This window comes from Leucopleurus acutus (genome assembly GCF_964270905.1).
Source record: "Leucopleurus acutus genome assembly, chromosome: 5".
Lineage (NCBI taxonomy): Eukaryota > Metazoa > Chordata > Mammalia > Artiodactyla > Delphinidae > Leucopleurus > Leucopleurus acutus.
This window is the reverse complement of record NC_139147.1, coordinates 11,264,207-11,284,159: the sequence shown is the minus strand read 5'-3', so window position 1 is coordinate 11,284,159 and position 19,953 is coordinate 11,264,207. Positions and strand designations below refer to the sequence as shown.

The following is a 19,953-nucleotide window of genomic DNA, read 5'->3' as shown; positions in this document are numbered from 1 at the left end:
TGTATAGTCGAGATGGAAAGAAATAGGGATGTCATAGGTCTAAGAAGGCGAGAACCCATGGAGACCAACATGGAAGCCGAAACTCTTTGACCTCTCATAAATTCTCCACTTGTCAGACATAATCACAGTTAAATGTCATTATGAAAATATCTTCTACAGGCAAGTCCAAGTTGGTTCTGAATTAACTGTCATTGGGCATTATCCCTTGTTCTTGTCCATTTACGTATATAATTGAAAGTTGATGTTGTTGTATTTTTTAGTACTGTTTTAAGATACTGTAACTGTTTTATGTTACAGTCTTAAAAAAGGTAATAAATGCCTCACCCCACCTTTCCAGCCTCACCTCCTACTCCATCCCTCCATGAGACTAGGCCACATGCACCCCCAGATCGCGCTTCTCCTCCTGGACCTTGCGGGACAGCATCGCGCGGCCGTGCCCTCCGCCTGGAGTGCCCCTCCTCCGAAGCCCTAGCTACCAAAATCCTTCTCATCCTTCAAGGCTCAGCTCAAACGCTGCCTCCTCTGTGAAACTCCCCATGTTGCCCTCAGGCAGCATTAATCCCTCTTTTCTCTCTGTTCCGGCAGTGAATAGTTGGAACCTCTTCTTAGCCTATTTCATTCTGCCGGGTGGTAGGCATAGTTGTTTGTATCTCTTTCTTCCTCATTAATTATGAGTTCCTTGGTAATAATATCATACTGCCCATTTTTATAGTGCTTTCTGGTTAATAAAGTGTTTTAACCTAAATTATTTGGGGGAGCAGAGATGGCATTTTATTCATCTTTGTATATGGTTTGCATATAGATGTATTTATAGTAAATGAGGATTACAGTGGATTTATGCTTGCCAAACCCCTGTTCCTCTAAAAAGGAACTGAAACAAGCCTAATCCAATGCAAGGTGTATTTCCCTGTGTCCGCCTAAACTAAGATATCAGTTAATTACCTTTTGAGATTTTATAAGGTTTCTGCTCTGGTATTAATCCCCCACTAAACACCCAAATCCGATTGGAAATTGGCAGGAGTGGGAGTGCCCTGGGCAACTTGAGACTTAAAATAGAACCCAAACAGAAAGGCACACAGCCGGGTGCAACAGAATAAACACGACCTCCTGGCTTGTTTAAATAGAGAATTCTAGATGGCCCGACCACGGCTTTGTGAATAGGCTAGCAGATTTTCACCTCCACTTTTGGAAATAAACAGTTACTGAAAACAGTGGAGCATGTGGCACCAGTGCTGTGCTGAGGCAGGGTCCTCTGCGGCTGAGCATGTGCCTGCGTGTGCCCGTCGCAGGGGAGGAGCCGGTGTTCACATCACCTGAATGGATAACAAATCGCAGAGTGATGAGAGGTCCTTTATGTTCTTCCACACAAGGGCGAAAAGGTGGAGGGGCTACAAGCACAAGCCCTGTATCCTTGGAGAGCCAAAAAAGACAACCATTTAAATTTTAACAAAAATGATGTCATCACAGTCCTGGAGCAGCAAGACATGTGGTGGTTTGGAGAAGTTCAAGGCCAGAAGGGGTGGTTCCCCAAGTCCTACGTGAAACTCATTTCAGGGCCCATAAGGAAATCTACGAGGTATGTTTGTATTTATCTGCTTCTATTGGATGAAAACCATGTCAGGCATGAAATTATTGTTTGCACTAGTTAAGATTCATAGATAGGAGTTGCAGGATTGTTTTGTCTTTAAACTGGATCTTTTAACTGCAAAAATTAGGGTACATGGCAACAGGGGAGAGCCTCTTACAGATAAATGGTCATTTTTTTCCTTGCTCATAGAAACCTGTATATCCTGTTTTTCATTGACTTATGCATGAGGGAATTCTACTCTGAGACCTGGAACATTCTTGTGGATTTGTTGGAGATTATGCCCCTCTTCATGCTTAGTATCCAGTACTGTTCCAGACGTACAGGACTACTTAGAGGCCCAAAGCATTTGGGAAAATTTATGGAAGAATGAATTATCTTTTTCATTAGGAAACTTATAGCATGCAACCTTAACATAAAGGTTGTTGTTTAATTGTTCTAACCATGTAGGTGGTCAAAACAAATTATGAGCTTCAAGAAGAGATGAAGAGCAAAATTACTGAATGAGCATCTGTCAGTCATGCTTTGAAATAGACCAATATGTTAGCTGTGTATCCAGCAAAGCAAAGTGCTGACAAACAAGGATGTGAGCTTAGAATCAGGCCTCTGTGGCCCCTTGTGATGTGTTTTGACTTAGCTGAGTGCATCTATTTCAGCTGTAGATTATCAATGCTTTAAATGTTAAACAGTTTTTAAAAAGAAAAGTCAGTGTCATTTGTACTGTTTTCTTTGAGGGTGAAAATTAAAATACTTTCCCCCCTCTTCCAGCATGGATTCTGGTTCTTCAGAAAGTCCTGCTAGTCTAAAGAGAGTAGCTTCCCCAGCAGCCAAGCCGGCCGTGTCAGGAGAAGGTGAGAACCTGACTCAGATCATGTTCTTTAGAAGGTGGAGGGAATCGTGTAATACAGTGAATGTTGGAAATGAAGTTGGATTTCATGTTTAAATAGTTTACATTAATTTACGTTCATTATATTAAACTCTAAGCTAAAATGAGGTTTAGCTCTTCGCAAAGTCATAGTACTTTATGGAGACTTTCAAAATACTATCAGATATATTGATCATAAAAACTGAATTTTCTAATTATGTTTGATTATGAGCCCTTTGACTCTTGAAAGAGGCCCATCACAGTCACTAAGGACCAAGTTCTCTGAGCATCTCTACAGGTAATTTGTGGTAGTTGCTATTTTTCTGACTTTATACAGGTAAGTATTAAGGCTTAAAGCCATAACTATACAGTTCAGTAAAACTGTCACAGTAACGTCAGTGCCATTTGTACCCCAAATGAAACAGAAGTTTCATTTCTGTGTTCCATGTAAATAACCACAGCAGATTATTTAGGCCTAAAAATTGTATTTTGAGTGTTTATTACACAAATAATTAATTGCTTTATTTCCTCTTCTTCATGACATAATCTTTTCGATTATATATGCCAATATATAGTATAGGTTTAAAAATGAACAAAACCTACATAATTCAGGCTCTAATGGTAAAAATCTCATGTCTTTTCTTCATTTGGTCCAGCCATTATCAGAGTACTAAGTGAAGAATGAGCGCTACCCAAGTTAGACAGGCTTTCCATGTTGAAGTATGAACAGTGTTTGTAGCTAACAGATGTCTACACAACTGTATAGTAGTTTTTCATAGGTTCCTTGAATAAATTCCACGAGGGTGGAATCTTTCGTTCAGTTTGTTTGCCATTATGAGACTTACATTCCTTAGAAACTTTGCCTTATGCAAAATAGAATTATTAAAGCAATTGTTTCAATGGAGACAGCAAGGGTTAAAATTTAATGGTATTTCAGGTAGTAACAAAGTTACTTTTTCAAGAGGAATTTCAGAAGTAAAAATTTTTTTTTGGTTTACAGGTATAGCTGTAAAACTTCATAATCACTGAACAAATCCAGTATTTTATTGTATCCAGTTTTTGCCATTACTGCCAAAACAATCATTAAGATAGTTCTCTTCATACATTTTTTGTCACCTTAATGACTTTTTTATCCACTGTTAGGAGAACAGGCAAGAAGGTCTTTTAAACACAGCACGTGTAGTCAGTATTATGTCAGGCAAATTATGTGTGCCTCCCGTCCCCCCAAATTCAGTGTGTTATATCCATTCAGTCTCACTGGAGCACCAGAGTTTGTATCCTGGCTCTCTCACCTAGTGACCATTTACTTTTAGTCATGCCTTAACTCCCTCATCTGTAAAATGGGCATAATAATCACCACTTGAGGTAGGAAATTATTACAAGGCTTATGAGATAATAGTGTAAGCTTTTGGAATAAAGGTCAGTAAATGTCTGCTACTCTTATTTCCTTTTTGCTTCATTTCCTGGATTTATCGATAGTCACTTAAAGCAGTGAGCTTTCTCATCCAAAGGCTGGGTTTTTTTGTTTTTGTTTTTAGCATCTTTATTGGAGTATAATTGCTTTACAATGGTGTGTTAGTTTCCAACAGCTGGGTTGATGAATGTTGATTTGTTTTGAAACATTGTACAGAGAGGCCTCTACACTTGAGGCCTCAATAAGTAGGTTACAGATGAACCACACACATCCTTAAAGTTGGGCAACAGAAGAGAGTTAAATTCTAACCTTGGTTGACATTTATTACATCCATTTTGAAATGATTTAGGTATTAGAAATTTGAGGAGAGATTGCTGACTTTCTGGAGGGGTGTGGGAGGGCACTGACATCTGAAATTCTGAGAAAAGATACTTAATTATATTAATGGACCACTTATCAGTACTGTATTAAATGTAATCAGATTTCACGTAAACCAGAAACCAGATTAAATAGATGGTTAATTTGGTTAGCTCTTAAAATATGGGCTTGGGAATTGCCAGTGCCCTGTGTTACATGTCTGGGGAAGAGGGTCTGAGTGGTGAGGAGGCCCCGCATAGCGGTCCTCACGTCTCCCCATTTTCATTGAATCCAGAAGGTCCTCGCAGATGCCTGCGTGCACACAGGGCAAGTAAAGCCACAGTCTTTCCTGTCTCCTTGGTATCTTCTGCTGCAGTGTGAAGTTCAGCTAGAGTTCACGCTTCTGAAGTTTCTTAAGCATTTCGAAAGTGACTTCAAACTTTGGATCCATTTTAAGAAAGTGACTTTTAAGTGCAGGAATCACTGGGAAAAGGATTGATTGCCAAGGATCCAATCTGAAATGGCCAAACATGAGCTAAGGAACAAGTAACGGAACATAATGAAAAGGGAAGGGTCAGAATGTTGAGAAATCCGAAAAAGGAATATATTAATGAAAAAACAATGTCCTTATTCAAGCTGCCAAACTTTGATTTCCTTGTGCGGGAAATCATTTTTCCAGTTTTAACTGTGGAGGTGTGTGTCACCAGTGCTGGAGGGCTAAAGACAGAGAGGCTTCTGTTCTGCCTTGTACATTTGGATGACCTTGTATCTCGGGGTCTGCTGGCCTCAGCCTACAGGTCAGCACAGGGAGGCTGAAGCAGCCCCTTGGAGAGCTGCCCACATTAGCATAAGCATTAGGAGGGTTTGTGTTTTTTGGTGTTTGTTTTAGCTTTCATTAGTGCCTCCTGCAGAGGCTCTTATAATTAGGACTAAATTAATTTAGTCCTCCATACTAAATTAATTTACATTAAGCTCTGCATTTAAGGACTATCGTATGAAATTTTAGCAAGAAACACTCCATCCATCATCCATCATAAAATGAACTTCTCCGGTAAATGGTGTTTTTTTGTTTTGTCGTTTTTGGGGGGGAGTTTTTTGCTTTTTGCTTTTTAAAAAATACACAAAGGCCTAGGATAAAATGGACAAAAAGTGGAAATAAGAAACGTATGTTCATCTTTCCGGAAATCTTTTATTCTCTACCTAGTGTAGTGTCTAGAACTTTGTGTCAAGTGATCTTTCTGAGAGTGTGACTTGGTTTCTAAGCCTTAGTAAAGTCAGCTGTTTATAATTCAAAAGAAAAACTTCCTCTGGAATGCACATCCTTCACATTCAGGACAGTAAAGAACATTAATTCTTGTCCTTTACGACTAAATTACATGAATAATCAAATGTAAGAAACTGTGATTTGTCTTTTCCACTTGTTCAGAAAGGCGTGATTATTTTCTGGGATTGGGTAGACACTACTTTTGTCAGCAGTCCACTCTACCTGTTTATACTTGAATGACAAGTAGGTGTCCGTTTTTAACCAAAGAATATATATTTTAAATTTTGTGTTCTAACAGCTTCCTGCCATCTGTGTATATGGCACAATAGGACTTAAATTTTCACCGAGGCACTTGAATAATGAAAAACGTGTCTTACTTAATTTACATAAAGGATATACCATGTCTAAAAGGTTTCTAAAATGGTGACTTGGTATCTTCAAAAGTGAATCACAGATATTTGACGAGGTCACCAAGGAGCCTGGCATGTCAGTGCATCTAACCCAGTGCTCAGCATGACCTAGGTACTCAGTAAATGTTAGCTAAAAGTGAACGTGAAAACCATTTTCATGTAAAAAGAAACCATGATGTTAAATCGGGGATCACTGTCAGTACTGGTGTTGGTGGACATGCAGTTGGGTTTTTTTTGTTGTTGTTCCTGGTCCTGGGTCTTCACAGGAATTGTCTCCCCGGCTGCAGTTATTGAATTTTTATGTGCAGTCGGGGAATTTGGAGCCCAGGGGGTTCTGTAACTCTGCATTTTATCAGTGACTAGCCTTTCTCTTGAACGGACCTTATCCTAATAATTTCCTTATTCATAATCTTGCTTTTGCAAAGTTGTCTGGGATTTCTGTAAACGATCAAGCTCTCTCCGTATCTCAATATTTCTCCCCACCAGAATTTATTGCCATGTACACTTACGAGAGTTCTGAGCAAGGCGATTTAACCTTTCAGCAAGGGGATGTGATTTTGGTTACCAAGAAAGATGGTGACTGGTGGACAGGAACAGTGGGCGACAAGTCCGGAGTCTTCCCTTCTAACTATGTGAGGCTTAAAGATTCAGAGGTAAACCCACATTAACTGTTTCCTCTCCCTTTCTGTGCAGCGATTCTCTTTTCAGGGAGTCATGATGTTTGCCGGTGGAACATCATTGTTGGGTTTTGCTAAGTTCTGGAACGTGACAGCAAATACAGTGTAACCTGTAATTGTTTGAAATTGTCTATTGGTGCCGCAGGGTCAGCCTTGGCTTCCCAGAAGCAGAAGAACCCCCCCGGGGCTCAGTGGAGACTGCTCATAATGAGGCTGGTCTGCGTCAGCTGGGATAATACTCAGGATTCATCTCTATTCCTGAATGTAACTGACTTAGGATTCGGAGTAAATATTCTAGATTTAGTCTTCAGGGTCACTGATTTGAGAAACTTCAAGAAAGATACACAGCAATATCTTGCCCATGTAAACAAAAGTATTTTGGTGATACTGGCCCCAGAATATTGGGCAGTAGAGTTTTTAGAATTTGTATTTTTGCCTACACACTAGGAAGACTCAAGATCTAAGAAATTGGTACACTTTGGCTAGAACTTAGTATCTCCGTTGATCAGAGACTGAATTTATTTATTTATTTATTTATTTTTTGAGGTACGTGGGCCTCTCACTGTTGTGGCCTCTCCCGCCGTGGAGCACAGGCTCCGGACGTGCAGGCTCAGCGGCCATGGCTCAGGGGCCCAGCTGCTCCACAGCATGTGGGATCTTCCCGGATCGGGGCACGAACCCGCGTCCCCTGCATCGGCAGGCGGACTCTCAACCACTGCACCACCAGGGAAGCCCCCTGGACTGAATTTATTTTAAATGCTGTTATCCTTACAAATTGGAAGTGGCTCCCCATTGTTGTTAATGGGGCCCTAAAAATTCAGTTGCATGAAGTGGCCTTGAGATAGCACAAGATTAAGGAAATGGTGGTGTGGGCCTACTAGAGTATGGGAGCCTATCTCGTAGTGGCCAATTTCAAGTTAGTGGGAATTTCAGGTTATAGATGTAGTCATTTAACAGACCCATGGCTGCCTGGGGAGCGAAGCTGGGCCTGGTGATAAGCTATGGTAGTTCTTCCATGTCAGCCTTCTCACCTTCCCTGCAGTTCCTAGGAATAGTTTTATTTGCTGCTTTGTTTTTCTTTTTAAGGAATGTCATTGTTGTTTGGGGAGTTTTTGGTTTGTTTTCCCTTGCTTTGGTCTTGAGAGCAGCTTGCTGAAATTCCCCTGGAGGGATTTGCATAAGTGTTTTACCCTTGGAGAATTTGGCAGAAGCTGGAAAGAAAGTACTTCTTTTCTGTAGGACAGTCATTGTATTGTCCTCTGCAGCCCTGGAGAGAGAAAATTCAACTCTTCTGCAGGCCAGCCAGTTATATCCAAAAAGAACCATGGAGATATTTCAGGGGAGTAGAGGGAAAACATTAAAAACTAAACTGGATTTCTGCTCCCATGCACAAAACCTCTTAAAATGGCTTTACCTTTGGGATCAGTTAAACACAAAAGCCATTACTTGCATTAGATTTTAATAAATTAGAGTTTTCTACCAAAAACCATCCAAAGTCAGTAAGTTTCAAAAAATGCACTGTGACATTTTCTAAAGGTAAGTTGAGTTGTAAAGTGCTTTCTTAACCGCAGCCTTAAATATCAGCCACAGAAGAACTAACAGTGCCAAAGATTTTAGACATTTAGCAGCATTATTTCATAATAATGAAAAAATCAAAAAAGGCAGCTCTTTCATCCTACTTGGACATAGACTTCAATATTATAAGGCCATATCCTGCCAAACTTAAAAACCAGACCCAGCTTCAGATACCAAAATTGACCCGTGGACAAGGGGGAGGTTGTCCTAAACCTGCTTCCCTTCTCCACACGAGCAGGGCTGGGGCACGTAGCCTGGATCAGCTTTTCTGCTGCATCCTTAAGAAGCGCCAGGATGGAGCCTGGCCATCTGACTGCGTCTCAGCTTAAGTGCTGGCTGTGGTGTTTAAAAGGGAGCACATTGAAGCTGCTTGAATTCTGTCACTGGCTTGCTAATTGCTTTGTTCTTTTTATGGAATAGAGAGAGTATATTTAAGCCTGTACTGGGAAAGTAACTGGTCATTTGGAATCTTGTATCATTAGTGTTCCTTCATTTTGATATGCAGCCTATAAAAATTGCAAGGAAGATGGGTATTGTATAACTTGGTTAATACAGAAAGCATAATCAGAGTAAACATTTTAACTCAAACTTTCCCTGGTAAATGGTTATTGAATTTCAGTATAAATATAGGTAGGGACAATGATAAGTTGTGTTCCTGGTAGATAATTACATATTTTTATTCTTAAAGTTACTCTCATTTAGTTAATTAAGCCTTTTGTTTTATTCTGTTTTAATTGGAATACTTAATTTACTGGAAGATAGGGACACAAGAGTGAAAATTAATCTGGAATAAAGCACTTTGCAAGGACAGATTACGGCCTGGCCCCTGTCCCAGCTGAGTCTCTGCTGGCTTGGCTTGCTCAGCTGGTTTAAAATTCCATGAGTGTCTATGAAGGAATTCAACCCCAGAGCACTTTTGAAGCACTTAGTAGTTGGGGAAAAAAATGGTCTGCTTCTATGGGCTGTGTGTCCAGCATTACAAGAGAAATTTCAGTGTTTAAACAGTGTTAAGGTTTGGGTAGAAAGGATATACAGGAGAGTGGCTGCCTCTTTGGATAATGGGATGGGGGAAGGGGTGTTTGAATTGCCACTGTACTGTTTTCCTTCTTTAAAAAAAAAGAAAGCCCTAAAGCAAATGTACCAAAATATTAATATTTCCATGTATTGTTAATATTAATTTAATTAAAATATTAATAATATTAATATTTTCACATATTTAGTCTCTAGTATATGGAGACTATAATAGACATCCATTGCCCTCATGGATGTCTATTATAGTCTCTGTACATTTATTATGTGTGAAGTGTTTAATAATTAACCATTTGGACATCAAGCATGAGCTTAGTGTTTAGGCTGTAGACTAACAGTCTTCCTGGCGGGGCAGCCCCTGTTTCACCTGACCCAGGGACAGGATGCGCCCATGTTACACACAGTCAATACCTGAGCCCTCTGGGGTCCTACAATGCCACTTACTTTGCTAATTTTTCTCTTAAGAAGAGAGTAAAAGCTACATGCTTTTAAAGTACTTATTTCGCCCCATGTTTTCCTTGATACAGATCATAATGTCAGGAGATACAATGCTATGTTTCCCCGGAATGAAAAGGGGAATTTAGGGGCTCAAGCGGGTTTGTGTCATCATTAATCGTTTTTTAAGTTGCTTGACCAAAACTCTTCAGTATGCAAATGAGACCTTCTGCTCTGTTTTAAGGGCTCTGGAACTGCTGGGAAAACAGGGAGTTTAGGAAAAAAACCTGGTAAGTGACAAACCCTGATGCTTATTTTTCAATATTTTAAATGTAATTGATAGTTGCTCCCAATCTTTGTTTATTGGGGCCAGAAGCCTTAAAAAAGAAAAGACAAAAGAATCTGTCCGAAGAGTGGTTGGAGGAGATCCTTTCCTTGGAATCCATTAATAATGTATTTATAGATGGTTATGAAATGTGGCTGTTGCCTCACACATGGAGAGTAGGGACATTACCAGACAATGTTCTCTTGGGATGTGAAGAAATAATTCAGGCAAGATGGTGGGAAGTTATAATGCATGAACCTGTAGGATTTGGGGTCAGCAGCTGCTTAGTCCTCCTCTCGTTAGGTTCAGGAAGCCCTTGTTTGTTTCCTGGAAGCATATTTAGTCCCAGGACATAAATAACGGAGGAGATGAGAGAGCAACACGTATTATCAGAGTGCAGGTCCTATTAATTTAGAAGCCATTGGGTGGTTTTCCTCAGGTACACGGTGAAGGTACAAAAATCACAGTCATCCCTCTGAACTCAGAGTGTTTTAGTTTATTTAAACAAAATCACATATTCTATACATACAAGCCTGAAAGAAGAAAGAAGCAGATGTGAAATCATACGGTTGTATGGCCTGTCTTCCTCTCTAGGTCATTTGAGCTTTTGTGCTATTACAGCCTTAAGAAATTACAGGTTGAAAGAGTCACCGCAGTGCTGACAGGGATGTGTATCTGTGTCTGGTGCTCAGCTCCAAATGGGCTTACCTGGCAAGGAAAGGTGGGTTTTTAGGCAGTTGTAGGATTTTAGTCTGACTCAGATGTTGGACCACCCCGGTCAAATGTCTGTTTTAACCAGGAGTATGCTACATTTTGAATTGTCATTCCAAAGGGTCCAGAGGGGCTTAACTTTGCACTGAAACCAGCGAGCTGCTCAAAAAAGCTGGAAAAGACAGAAAAGAGTGTCAGGGCAGGTCGCTGGCTACGCCTGCCAGGTCCTTTGAGGAGCAGGGACATCAGGGGCCAAATCGGGCACTGATTTGGATCTTTTCCAAATGGAAAACTCGTGGAGTTTAGAACTAGTCCTTGGCATGTTGGGGGAGAATTCTCATCCCCAGCACAGATTTCCCAGCTTGAGCTCTCAGTGGAGCCCACGTATGTGTACGCTGGGCTCTTTCTCGCTTCGCCTGAGCTCTGGGATGCATGTGTCAGGGCCAGCCCGCACCAGGACGACCTGGTGCTCCTAGCCTGGTGGCCACCTATTACAGAACAGGGTCCTAGGGGGCTAATGTGCCTTCAGGGAAGCAGGAGCATGGGCCTTTCACCTCTTTCCTTCTGTCTGTCTGTCTTTACTTCATTCCTTCTTTCTTCATCTCTTTCTTTCAAGAACAGTTATGATGGGGAGAGAGTGGAGAGGAATAGAACAATCTGTTCTGTCTTGCGTCTAGAAGTTCACAAGGCCGTCGCTGCGGATACACCAGCATTCGGTCAGAGGAGGATTTTGTCCTTTCGTAGTTGAACTCCTGTGCCAGGAGAAATGTACTTTTCAGAGCCTGGTCTGTGGTACTGTTGGAATTTTTCCCATGAGACTGTTCACATTCAGGAAAAGTACAGAACTGTTTACATTTTTTGTTTTCTGTGCTGAATTATTGTTTTGCATAAAATCCCTCCTCTTGACTGCAGGATCATCCTCTAACTTGAAGTAAAAAGAAGTAAACTTACATTGATGTGATTCCTACCTGATATTCAGGGATCACCCTCAAAATGTGAGCCTCAAAGAAAATGGGCTTGTGGGTAGAAGAGAGAGTCTAAAGAAAGTCGTAACATAGAAAGAAATTAGCTAGTGCACACTCCTGGTGGTTTCTGAAGAAAACAGATTTCTCTTTCTACTGTACTTGGCAGGTGGAAAAGGTTCACTTGAGTTCCTTGATTCGCTCAACCATCCTTGACTGGACCATGTGCTAATAATAATCAGCACTGTGTGAGGGCAGAGGGCAGTTGGGGATGAATGAGGCCCAGCTGCTGCATCGGGGTGTTCTTGGGAATTGGGGCAGTGGGGGTAGGGTGCGGACTTGGGGGAGAGTGGGAGGTTGTGGAGGCAAGTTGGTACGTTCTGAGAGATGAGGGGGTCCTCGAGCAGACTGGGCAGAACTGGAAGGCAAGCCCAGCTCCTGAATACTGCATTTGCCGTGTGGTCAAAGAAGGGCCACCGAGACTTCTTCGTTTAGTAGAAAACTGGCCCGTACACCGGCTTTGACGATGTTGACCCGTGACCCTGGGAGGTGGCTGTGTCTTCTTAGGCTCTCCTTTTCCTGACTCTAATGGTGCACTGCTATGTTTGGTCTTGTTTTCCAGAAATTGCCCAGGTTATTGCGTCCTACACTGCTACTGGTCCCGAGCAGCTTACCCTGGCCCCTGGTCAGCTGATTTTGATCCGAAAAAAGAACCCAGGTGGATGGTGGGAAGGAGAGCTGCAAGTCAGTGTCTTTTCCATTTGTTTAAAATTCTCTGCCCAAATTTCAATATGCAAGATCTCAAAGGGACACCATTTCGTTGCAAAGTACAGATAACCCTGCACCACCTAAATCCTGCGTTTGTGTAGTGAGAGATGCCATGTTATCTGAATCCATTTGGTTCCTAAGCTTTGGGCAGCCAGGAACAGAATTGTGAGAGCTAAGAATTCTTCTGAAGATGTATCTAAATCTATTGGATTCTTGAGTTCAGACAGTGAGTGGTGGGATAGTGAGAATTCATGACAGTCATCCTTAAGTCACAGCGTTGTAGGAGCGGAGCTTTCCATGAGCGGTGCTGTAAGGTGTGGTACCAGAGTAGCCTTTGCATTCAAAGCCACATCTGTACAGCACAACAGTTTTAGTTCCTGTGTGTGTGTGTGTGTGTGTGTGTGTGTGTGTGTGTGTGTGTGTGTGTGTGTGTGTGTTTGTGTGTCCTCAATTCATCATTCTGTCAAGGCAAACCTTGGTCAGGAAGGCAAAGGTCTATGTTGTGGTGAGGTACAGAAATACAGCACCTTTCTGTGCAGCTAATTAAAAACTGAAGTGCCGGAGAGTGAAGAGTGAGCTGGTGGACTGAAGAAATGTATCTTGGCTGGAATAGAAGGCACAGCCTGGAGTACCCAAAGGCAAAAGTTCCCCTGGGAGCTTGCTGGTGGGCAGCCATAAAAGCCCTATCGAGCAGGGAGGACGAGACACAGTTTATTGGCTTAGGATTCCATTGGGGTCCTGGAATCCACCCCCCCTCCCCTTTTTTTTTTCTAATTTTTTTTTAAGTGATTGAGTGTTTTGGCTGCATGGCTCACAGGATCTTAGTTCCCCGACCAGGGATTGAACCCAAGCCCCGGCAGTGAGGGCGCCAAGTCCTAACCGCTGGACTGGCAGGGAATGCCCTCCACTCCCCCTTTTAATATGTCTCTTCCTTCACTGGGTAGGAGGAGGCCTTCCTCAGACCGGTGGGTCTCATTTCTTGTAGAGAGTTGCCACCTCATTGGCTTTCCCATCCATATGTGACTCCCCTGTTCTGAAGACTTAAGGGGTGTCCCCTTGACATACATACAGTAATATGTACTAAAATAGATAACTAATAAGAACCTGTGTATAGCACAGAGAACTCCACTTCGATGTACAGTAGAAACTAACACAACATTGTAAAACAACTATACCCCAATAAAAAATTTTTTTACAAAAGGGGGTGTCCCCACTGGCCCTCCTTATCAGCCTGCTGGCCAAGACTCCCCTCAGATGCCCTCTTCCCCTTCCAGCATCTGTCTTACCAGTCTGACCTCTCACAGCGACATCTCTACTCCAGCCTCATTCGGTGATTTGCTCTCTTGAAAACAAGCAGCAACCCTCAGACCCCGATGCCTCACTGCCTTTGCCCACAGCGCCTCCCCACATGGTCATCTCCACCTCTCCCCCGTTCAAGAGCCGGCCAAATCCCACTTCTTCCGGAAGCTTTCTGTGACCATCCCACCAGAAGCGACGTCTTCTTCCCGTGAACCGTGGTGGCCCCGATGCCTGCACCACTCTTGGTATTTAGTGCTGATGTGGATATTATTACTTCCATGCATATTTCTTACTTCCTCTTGTAGGCTATCAGCTCTTTGAAGGCAGAAACCGTATTTTTTCATCATCACGTTCCTTGTACCTTGCTCAAAAGAGAGTCCTGAGTGGCTCTTGCAATCCATAATTGCCGTGCCCAGGGGGGCTTCTGGTGCTTTCACCAGCCCTTCTCCCCTGTGGATACACAAATGAAGAAATGGCCAGTGAGCTCTGTGTTCCGCCCTTGTGAAGCTGCAGGGATGGGAGAAATGGTGGAGTTGTTGTGAGACCTATGGCAGTATATGCTCAATAGATTAACATGGGGGAGCTTTTAAAGGAGTGGCTTCAACCATTGGTGGATTAACAGTGGATTAGAACTTTAGTCCTTGAGCCAAGGGCATGAAATCTATGACTCCAAGGAAAGTGAAATTTGATCAGCATTCTAAAAGTAACCCAGAAGTATCCCTCTTGATAAACTGGATCAGATGAGAGGGCAGAGGTAAGATGGTGGGAAGTTTCCTTTTCTCTTAATTTTATTTCCTTATTTTGGGAATAGGTAAGATATTCACATGGTTTCAAATTTTAAAATTACAAGGGACTTCCCTGGCGGTCCAGTGGTTAAAACTCCGTGCTTCCACTGCACGGGGCGCGGGTACAGTCCCTGGTCGGGGAGCTAAGATCCCACATGCTGCGTGTCGTGACCCCCAGAAAATAAATTAATTAATTAATTAAAATTACGAAAGGGAATTCAAATGTCTCCCTCCCACCCTGTCCCCAAAGGCAGCTGTTTTTATCAAAGCCTTGCTTCTAGAGGGTGTGTGTGTGTGTGTGTGTGTGTGTGTGTGTGTGTGTATACGTGCTGTAAGTTAAGTTCTCTGCTCCTGGTGATGTGCAGAAGGGTAGTTATAACACTTATCATCATCCCTAACTAGAGTCTTCATCTCATGGAATTGTGTCAGGAGTGCAAGTCTTCGTTCGCCAACTTCATTATAAGTTCCTCTGTGTCATATACTATCCCCTTCCAACAACTCCCGGCATGTAAACACTCAATGAATGGATTTTGTGTAGAATTAGATAAAAGTGAAGGAGGCAGGAATGGTGGTGGAAAATGTGGCTGATCCATCACATAAGCCTGATGGCTTTTGAAAACAAGGTGAAGTTTAGACTCCTTGTGTCCTCCACATATTGCGTGTATGTCATCTTGTATATGTACAGTTATTCTCCATAAGAAGATCGCAGATGTGACTGTGAATCTTGGCCTGCCACTGATTAGCCTGTAACCTTGAGATTGTCACTTAACTTTTCTGAGCCTTACTCTTTTTATCTGGGAACTAGGAATAGTAATAGTGGGAAACGGAAATAGTAATAGTATTATCCTTCTGGAATTGTTGTGTAGGTAAATGCAGATAAGGTGCTTAGCACAGGCCTGGCTCATAAAAGGCACCCAGCACGTGTTGACTGCCATTATTATCATTCCTAAAATCCATATATAGCATTGGCATAAACCATAATCTCTACATTACCTGAAAATGACAGCTGAGAGCTGTTAAATGAGCAGAGTTTCCCATCCTGTACATACTACATTGTACTCTGTGATCCACACAGTCCAGCCCATGCCAGAACATTCTAGGCTTTGCTGATTGATAGCTGCCACAATTTGAATTTTAGCTGGCATGTTTTCATTTTGTAATACAGTAATCTGTAGATTCTACTATTGATGTCATTTGTTTTTCAGTTATATGTAAACTTGGTATAAGTGCAAAGTATAACATGAAAGAACATGAACCTTTGAAACATTGTAATGTAATTTTTTGTTATTAGGCACGTGGGAAAAAGCGCCAGATAGGCTGGTTCCCTGCTAACTATGTCAAACTTTTAAGCCCTGGGATGAGCAAAATCACTCCAACAGAGCCACCTAAACCCGCAGCATTCCCAGCAGGTAAGCAGCTTATACTCTCTGCTCAGAAAATGGTCTATGCGTCATGGTAGCCTTTCCACTCAATTTTTTTAGCTTAGATTGTCTTTCACACTGGCTGTAAGCGCTTCTTGTACTTGCTGGGGCTGACACCCAGCTAATGTGATATGGAGTATGTTTTTCAAAAGGACCAAGTATCGAAGCAGCTTTGCTGTGCTGGGTACAACAGAGCCCTTGTTGGAACCGGCTTCCTAAAGGGGCCCTGAATGCTATGCCATTGAAGCCAGATTTTTCTCTTGATTTCCTTCCAGCTATTTAAATTGGAATTTGGGCTAGGGGGCGAGGGGACAAAAAGGGCCTCCTAAAAATAAATGGCCGGGGTCTAAATAGGTCAGGAGATTGAGCTGGGAGGCCCCAGGGCTCTGTTGGTTGTAATGTGCCGCTCAGTTGAGACTGGAATAGCTCCCCTGCAACATTTCCTGTGAACACAGGGGCTGCGCTTAATGGACAGGATGTTATACACGCTCTCCTAAAGGGCTAAAAAGGAACAGAGGCTCGGCAGCTTAGATGGTTGGCTGTTTTCTGATTGAAGAGACCAAATTAGATGCTTCGGTAATAGTTGAGATGGGCGAGGTTAGGGGAGCAGACTTCTGCTTTAGGTCTTTAAGCCATCAGTGCTTGGGTGGCACTTGTGGAAAATGCAGAATTTTCATTCCAGTACCTTGTGGTTAAATGTCTATGCTGTACATCCCCAGCGAAATCAGATTAAAACCTGGCAGCCTTTGCAAGAAATGAAAGGACTGGCCAACACTGTGACTGGTTCCCAACCACAGCTGGGCCCCTTTGCTTGAGCCGTGGCCTCATGTGGGCAGAGGGGTGTGGTACCAGCTGGATCTCCTCTCCCTTGGGGAGGCCTGGCGGCGTCCGCTTCATCAGGTTGGTTAAAATGCGCAGAAATAGTTTGCTGAGGTGATTGGATTAGCTGGAGCATCTTTAAAGCCTGAGACTGTATAGAGGTTGGTTAGGAAAGATTAACTGGGGGTAAAACCTAACTAGGCAAACTTTATCTGAAGTGTAAAAATGCCAGGGCATAAAGGCAGTGTAACCTCCTATAGTTTTGAGGGGAAAATGAGAAAAGAAAAATTGTTCTTGAATGTGGAAATTGTGTGTTTCTTTGAGAAAAAATTTTCAGACACAAAGGTACAGCAGAATAAAACACTGATTTTACTTTTCACTAAGAGCCGAACTTTTTGGAGGTCAGATGATAATTACCTTCCACCTTAAAAAAAAAAAACAAAAGACAAAAGAAATAAAGAGCAACAGTGAAGTCCCCATGATATGCAGCTGTGTGTGAAGTTGGGCCAATGTTCAGAGTCAGCATTTTGAAGGAGTGCCGCTGCACTCAAATAGAAATGATTCCATGGAAGCTTTCAGTTATCACTGTACATTTTCTGCTGACAACTAAACGTGTAAAAGAGGAAGATATTATAGAAACTCAAGGCTTGGTCTGACATTTTTGCTGTCGTCTTGGTTTTCAATCCTCCGTCTTCCTCTACTGCCCCCACTACACAAAGCCCATCAGAGCCCTCCACTTACTTCTGTCCTCTTCGGAAAGGACACAGATGAGACACGAGAGTACCTAATACCCCCAGGTAGCCCGTCCCGCGAGCCACGCAGGTGTGCCGCCGCCCCTCACCTGGCCTGTCTCCTGCAGTGTGCCAGGTGATCGGGATGTACGATTACACCGCGCAGAATGACGACGAGCTGGCCTTCAACAAGGGCCAGATCATCAACGTCCTCAACAAGGAGGACCCCGACTGGTGGAAAGGAGAAGTCCACGGGCAAGTGGGGCTCTTCCCGTCCAATTACGTGAAGCTGACCACAGACATGGACCCCAGCCAGCAATGTAAGTGCCCTGGTGCCTCGGTTGCCTCTCCTCTCTGGTGTCTCATGGTGAAACATGCAGCATTGCTCTGATTCTGCTGAGCTTTGTTTGCAGAACTTAAAGCTAGACCATTGCTGCATTCGCAACAGTCTCTTTGAAGACCTTCTGTAATGCAAGACTTTATCTCGTGGGGTTTTTGTTTTGTTTTGTTTCTTTAAAAAAAAATCATTCCTTCTGTAGCATGTCCCCTCCCTTCCCTCCCCCCCTTTTCCTTTTTTTTTTCTTTTTAATCATTTTGGCACCATGCTGTTTACATGCCTGACTCATTTTCCTAGCTTGAATTTTGCTCATTGTTTTGTTTTGCTTATGTGTTGTTTTCCTCCTTTTTCTAGGAATCATATGTTGTCCATCCCCCCCTCAGGCTTGAAAGTCCTCAAAGAGACCCACTATCCCATATCACTGCCCAGAGGGATGATGGGAGATGCAGCCTTGATCATGTGACTTCCAGCATGATCACCTACTGCCTTCTGAGTAGAAGAACTCACTGCAGAGCAGTTTACCTCATTTTACCTTAGTTGCATGTGATGGCAATGTTGAGTTATTACTTGCACAGATAGAAGCAAAAAAATTACAAAAATACACAGGGTAGTGGGTCCTTTTGTGGCTTTCCTAGTGACTCAAATTGACTTCCCCCCACCTTTGCACAGGTGCTTCCAATAGTTTTCAAATTATTTTAAAATAAATATCTTAGCCTTTTAATAAAAAAAAATGAATTACTTCTTTGCTATTTTGGTTTTGCAAAAAGACCCACTATCAAGGAATGCTGCATGTGCTATTAAAAAATGTTCCAAATGTCCATAAATCTGAGACTCGATGTATTTTTTTCATTTTGTCCAGTGTTACCAACTAAATTGTGTCGTTTGGGTTTTTGACCCCCTACTATAGAAGTACAGAGGAGTTCAGTATATCTGTTTTAAAGACGTGTAGAACGAGGCCAATTAAACAGAAGCTGTTTTGTGCTTGTTTGTGTGTATCAGATGTACCTTGTTGAGCATGTAATAATACATCCTGTACATAAGAAATTAGTTCTTTCCATGGCAAAAGCTGTTATCTTGTATGATGCTCTAATCACATTACATTAATTTTATTTTGCACAGTGACCTTGTAGCCACACGAGAAAGCACCTGTGTTTTTGTTCGGTCTCAGATTTATCTGGTTGAGTTGGTGTTTTCTGTTTTGGGTTTTTAATTTTGCGTGTTTTCATACCATAAATCCGTAGACAACACCACTGAGGTTGTTACGATCAATAATATCTACAATCTCGCCTTAGTCTCTGTTACACCAAGTTTTATTCCAGTGACTTTTCATGGAATGACGTATTTTGAACAAGTAATTTTCTTGACAAGAAAGAATGTATAGGAGTCTCCCTGCAATTAATTTCCAATGTTTACATTTTTTAACTAGACTGTGGAATTTCTACAGATTAACATGAAATGGAGCTCATGGTCCGTTAATGTGTTGGATATGTTGTAGCTGAAGCCATGTTTGTCTTTTAAACACTAGTTGGAAGCTCTCAATAAAAACGCCGTTGCCGACAGCACAGAAAATGGGGCGGGGGGCAGGGAGCCTCAAGCACAACCTAGCGGTTCTACTAATGACTTTTTAACAGTAGTGAACTTCTGTTTCTACGTCTCTCCCCTTGGGGATTCCATGCTGGCGATTGTGTAGAGGTCTTTCTCCACTCACATGGTGCCGAGAACGAGGACTCCCCCTCATTCACTGGCGCGTCAGTATTTTCATGGATATGAATGTAAAATATATAAATATATAAACCTGCGGCTTTAACAACTGTAATACAACTTTTGAATTAGTTATGTGTATAGATAATTAAATTCTTCATATAAAAGTTAGATGGAAATGTCTCTGTGTTCTTGATGTTGGAAGCTGGCAGTGGTGACGGGGAACAAGCAGACTGGACGTGAGCAGGTGGCCTGCTGTCCATTGTGATACAGACACCATGAGAGCCTCACTGAGTCTTCTTTGAATGGCCCTCCCTCTTCCCCTGCTACCCACCCCTCCCTGATCAATCTGCAAACAGTTAACCCTCATAATACTGGTTTTGAAGAATAGAACTACCACCCAGCTTCGTGCTTAACTGTCTCATTGGGCTTTTGGTACATGGTGCTGATACATTGGCAGGTGTGTGATGTGACTCAGAGTAT

General features: G+C 42.3%; 1 protein-coding gene across 2 annotated transcripts in view; it reads left to right on the top strand.

Annotated features, from left to right (window-relative positions):
• Positions 1 to 19,953, top strand: part of ITSN1 (intersectin 1) — a gene marked incomplete at its 3' end in the record, with an annotated part of 230,302 nt that overhangs the window by 162,363 nt on the left and 47,986 nt on the right. The window contains exons 22-29 of one of the 2 annotated variants that reach the window (XM_082840316.1): positions 1,371 to 1,576; positions 2,354 to 2,436; positions 6,382 to 6,548; positions 9,856 to 9,901; positions 12,232 to 12,353; positions 15,753 to 15,870; positions 17,561 to 17,752; positions 18,124 to 19,578. In XM_082840316.1, the coding sequence (XP_082696442.1) occupies positions 1,371 to 1,576; positions 2,354 to 2,436; positions 6,382 to 6,548; positions 9,856 to 9,901; positions 12,232 to 12,353; positions 15,753 to 15,870; positions 17,561 to 17,752; positions 18,124 to 18,125 (936 nt within the window). Of the gene's footprint in view, positions 1 to 1,370; positions 1,577 to 2,353; positions 2,437 to 6,381; positions 6,549 to 9,855; positions 9,902 to 12,231; positions 12,354 to 15,752; positions 15,871 to 17,560; positions 17,753 to 18,123; positions 19,579 to 19,953 lie in introns of those variants that run through there. The other variant, XM_082840315.1, reaches the window with a different exon arrangement.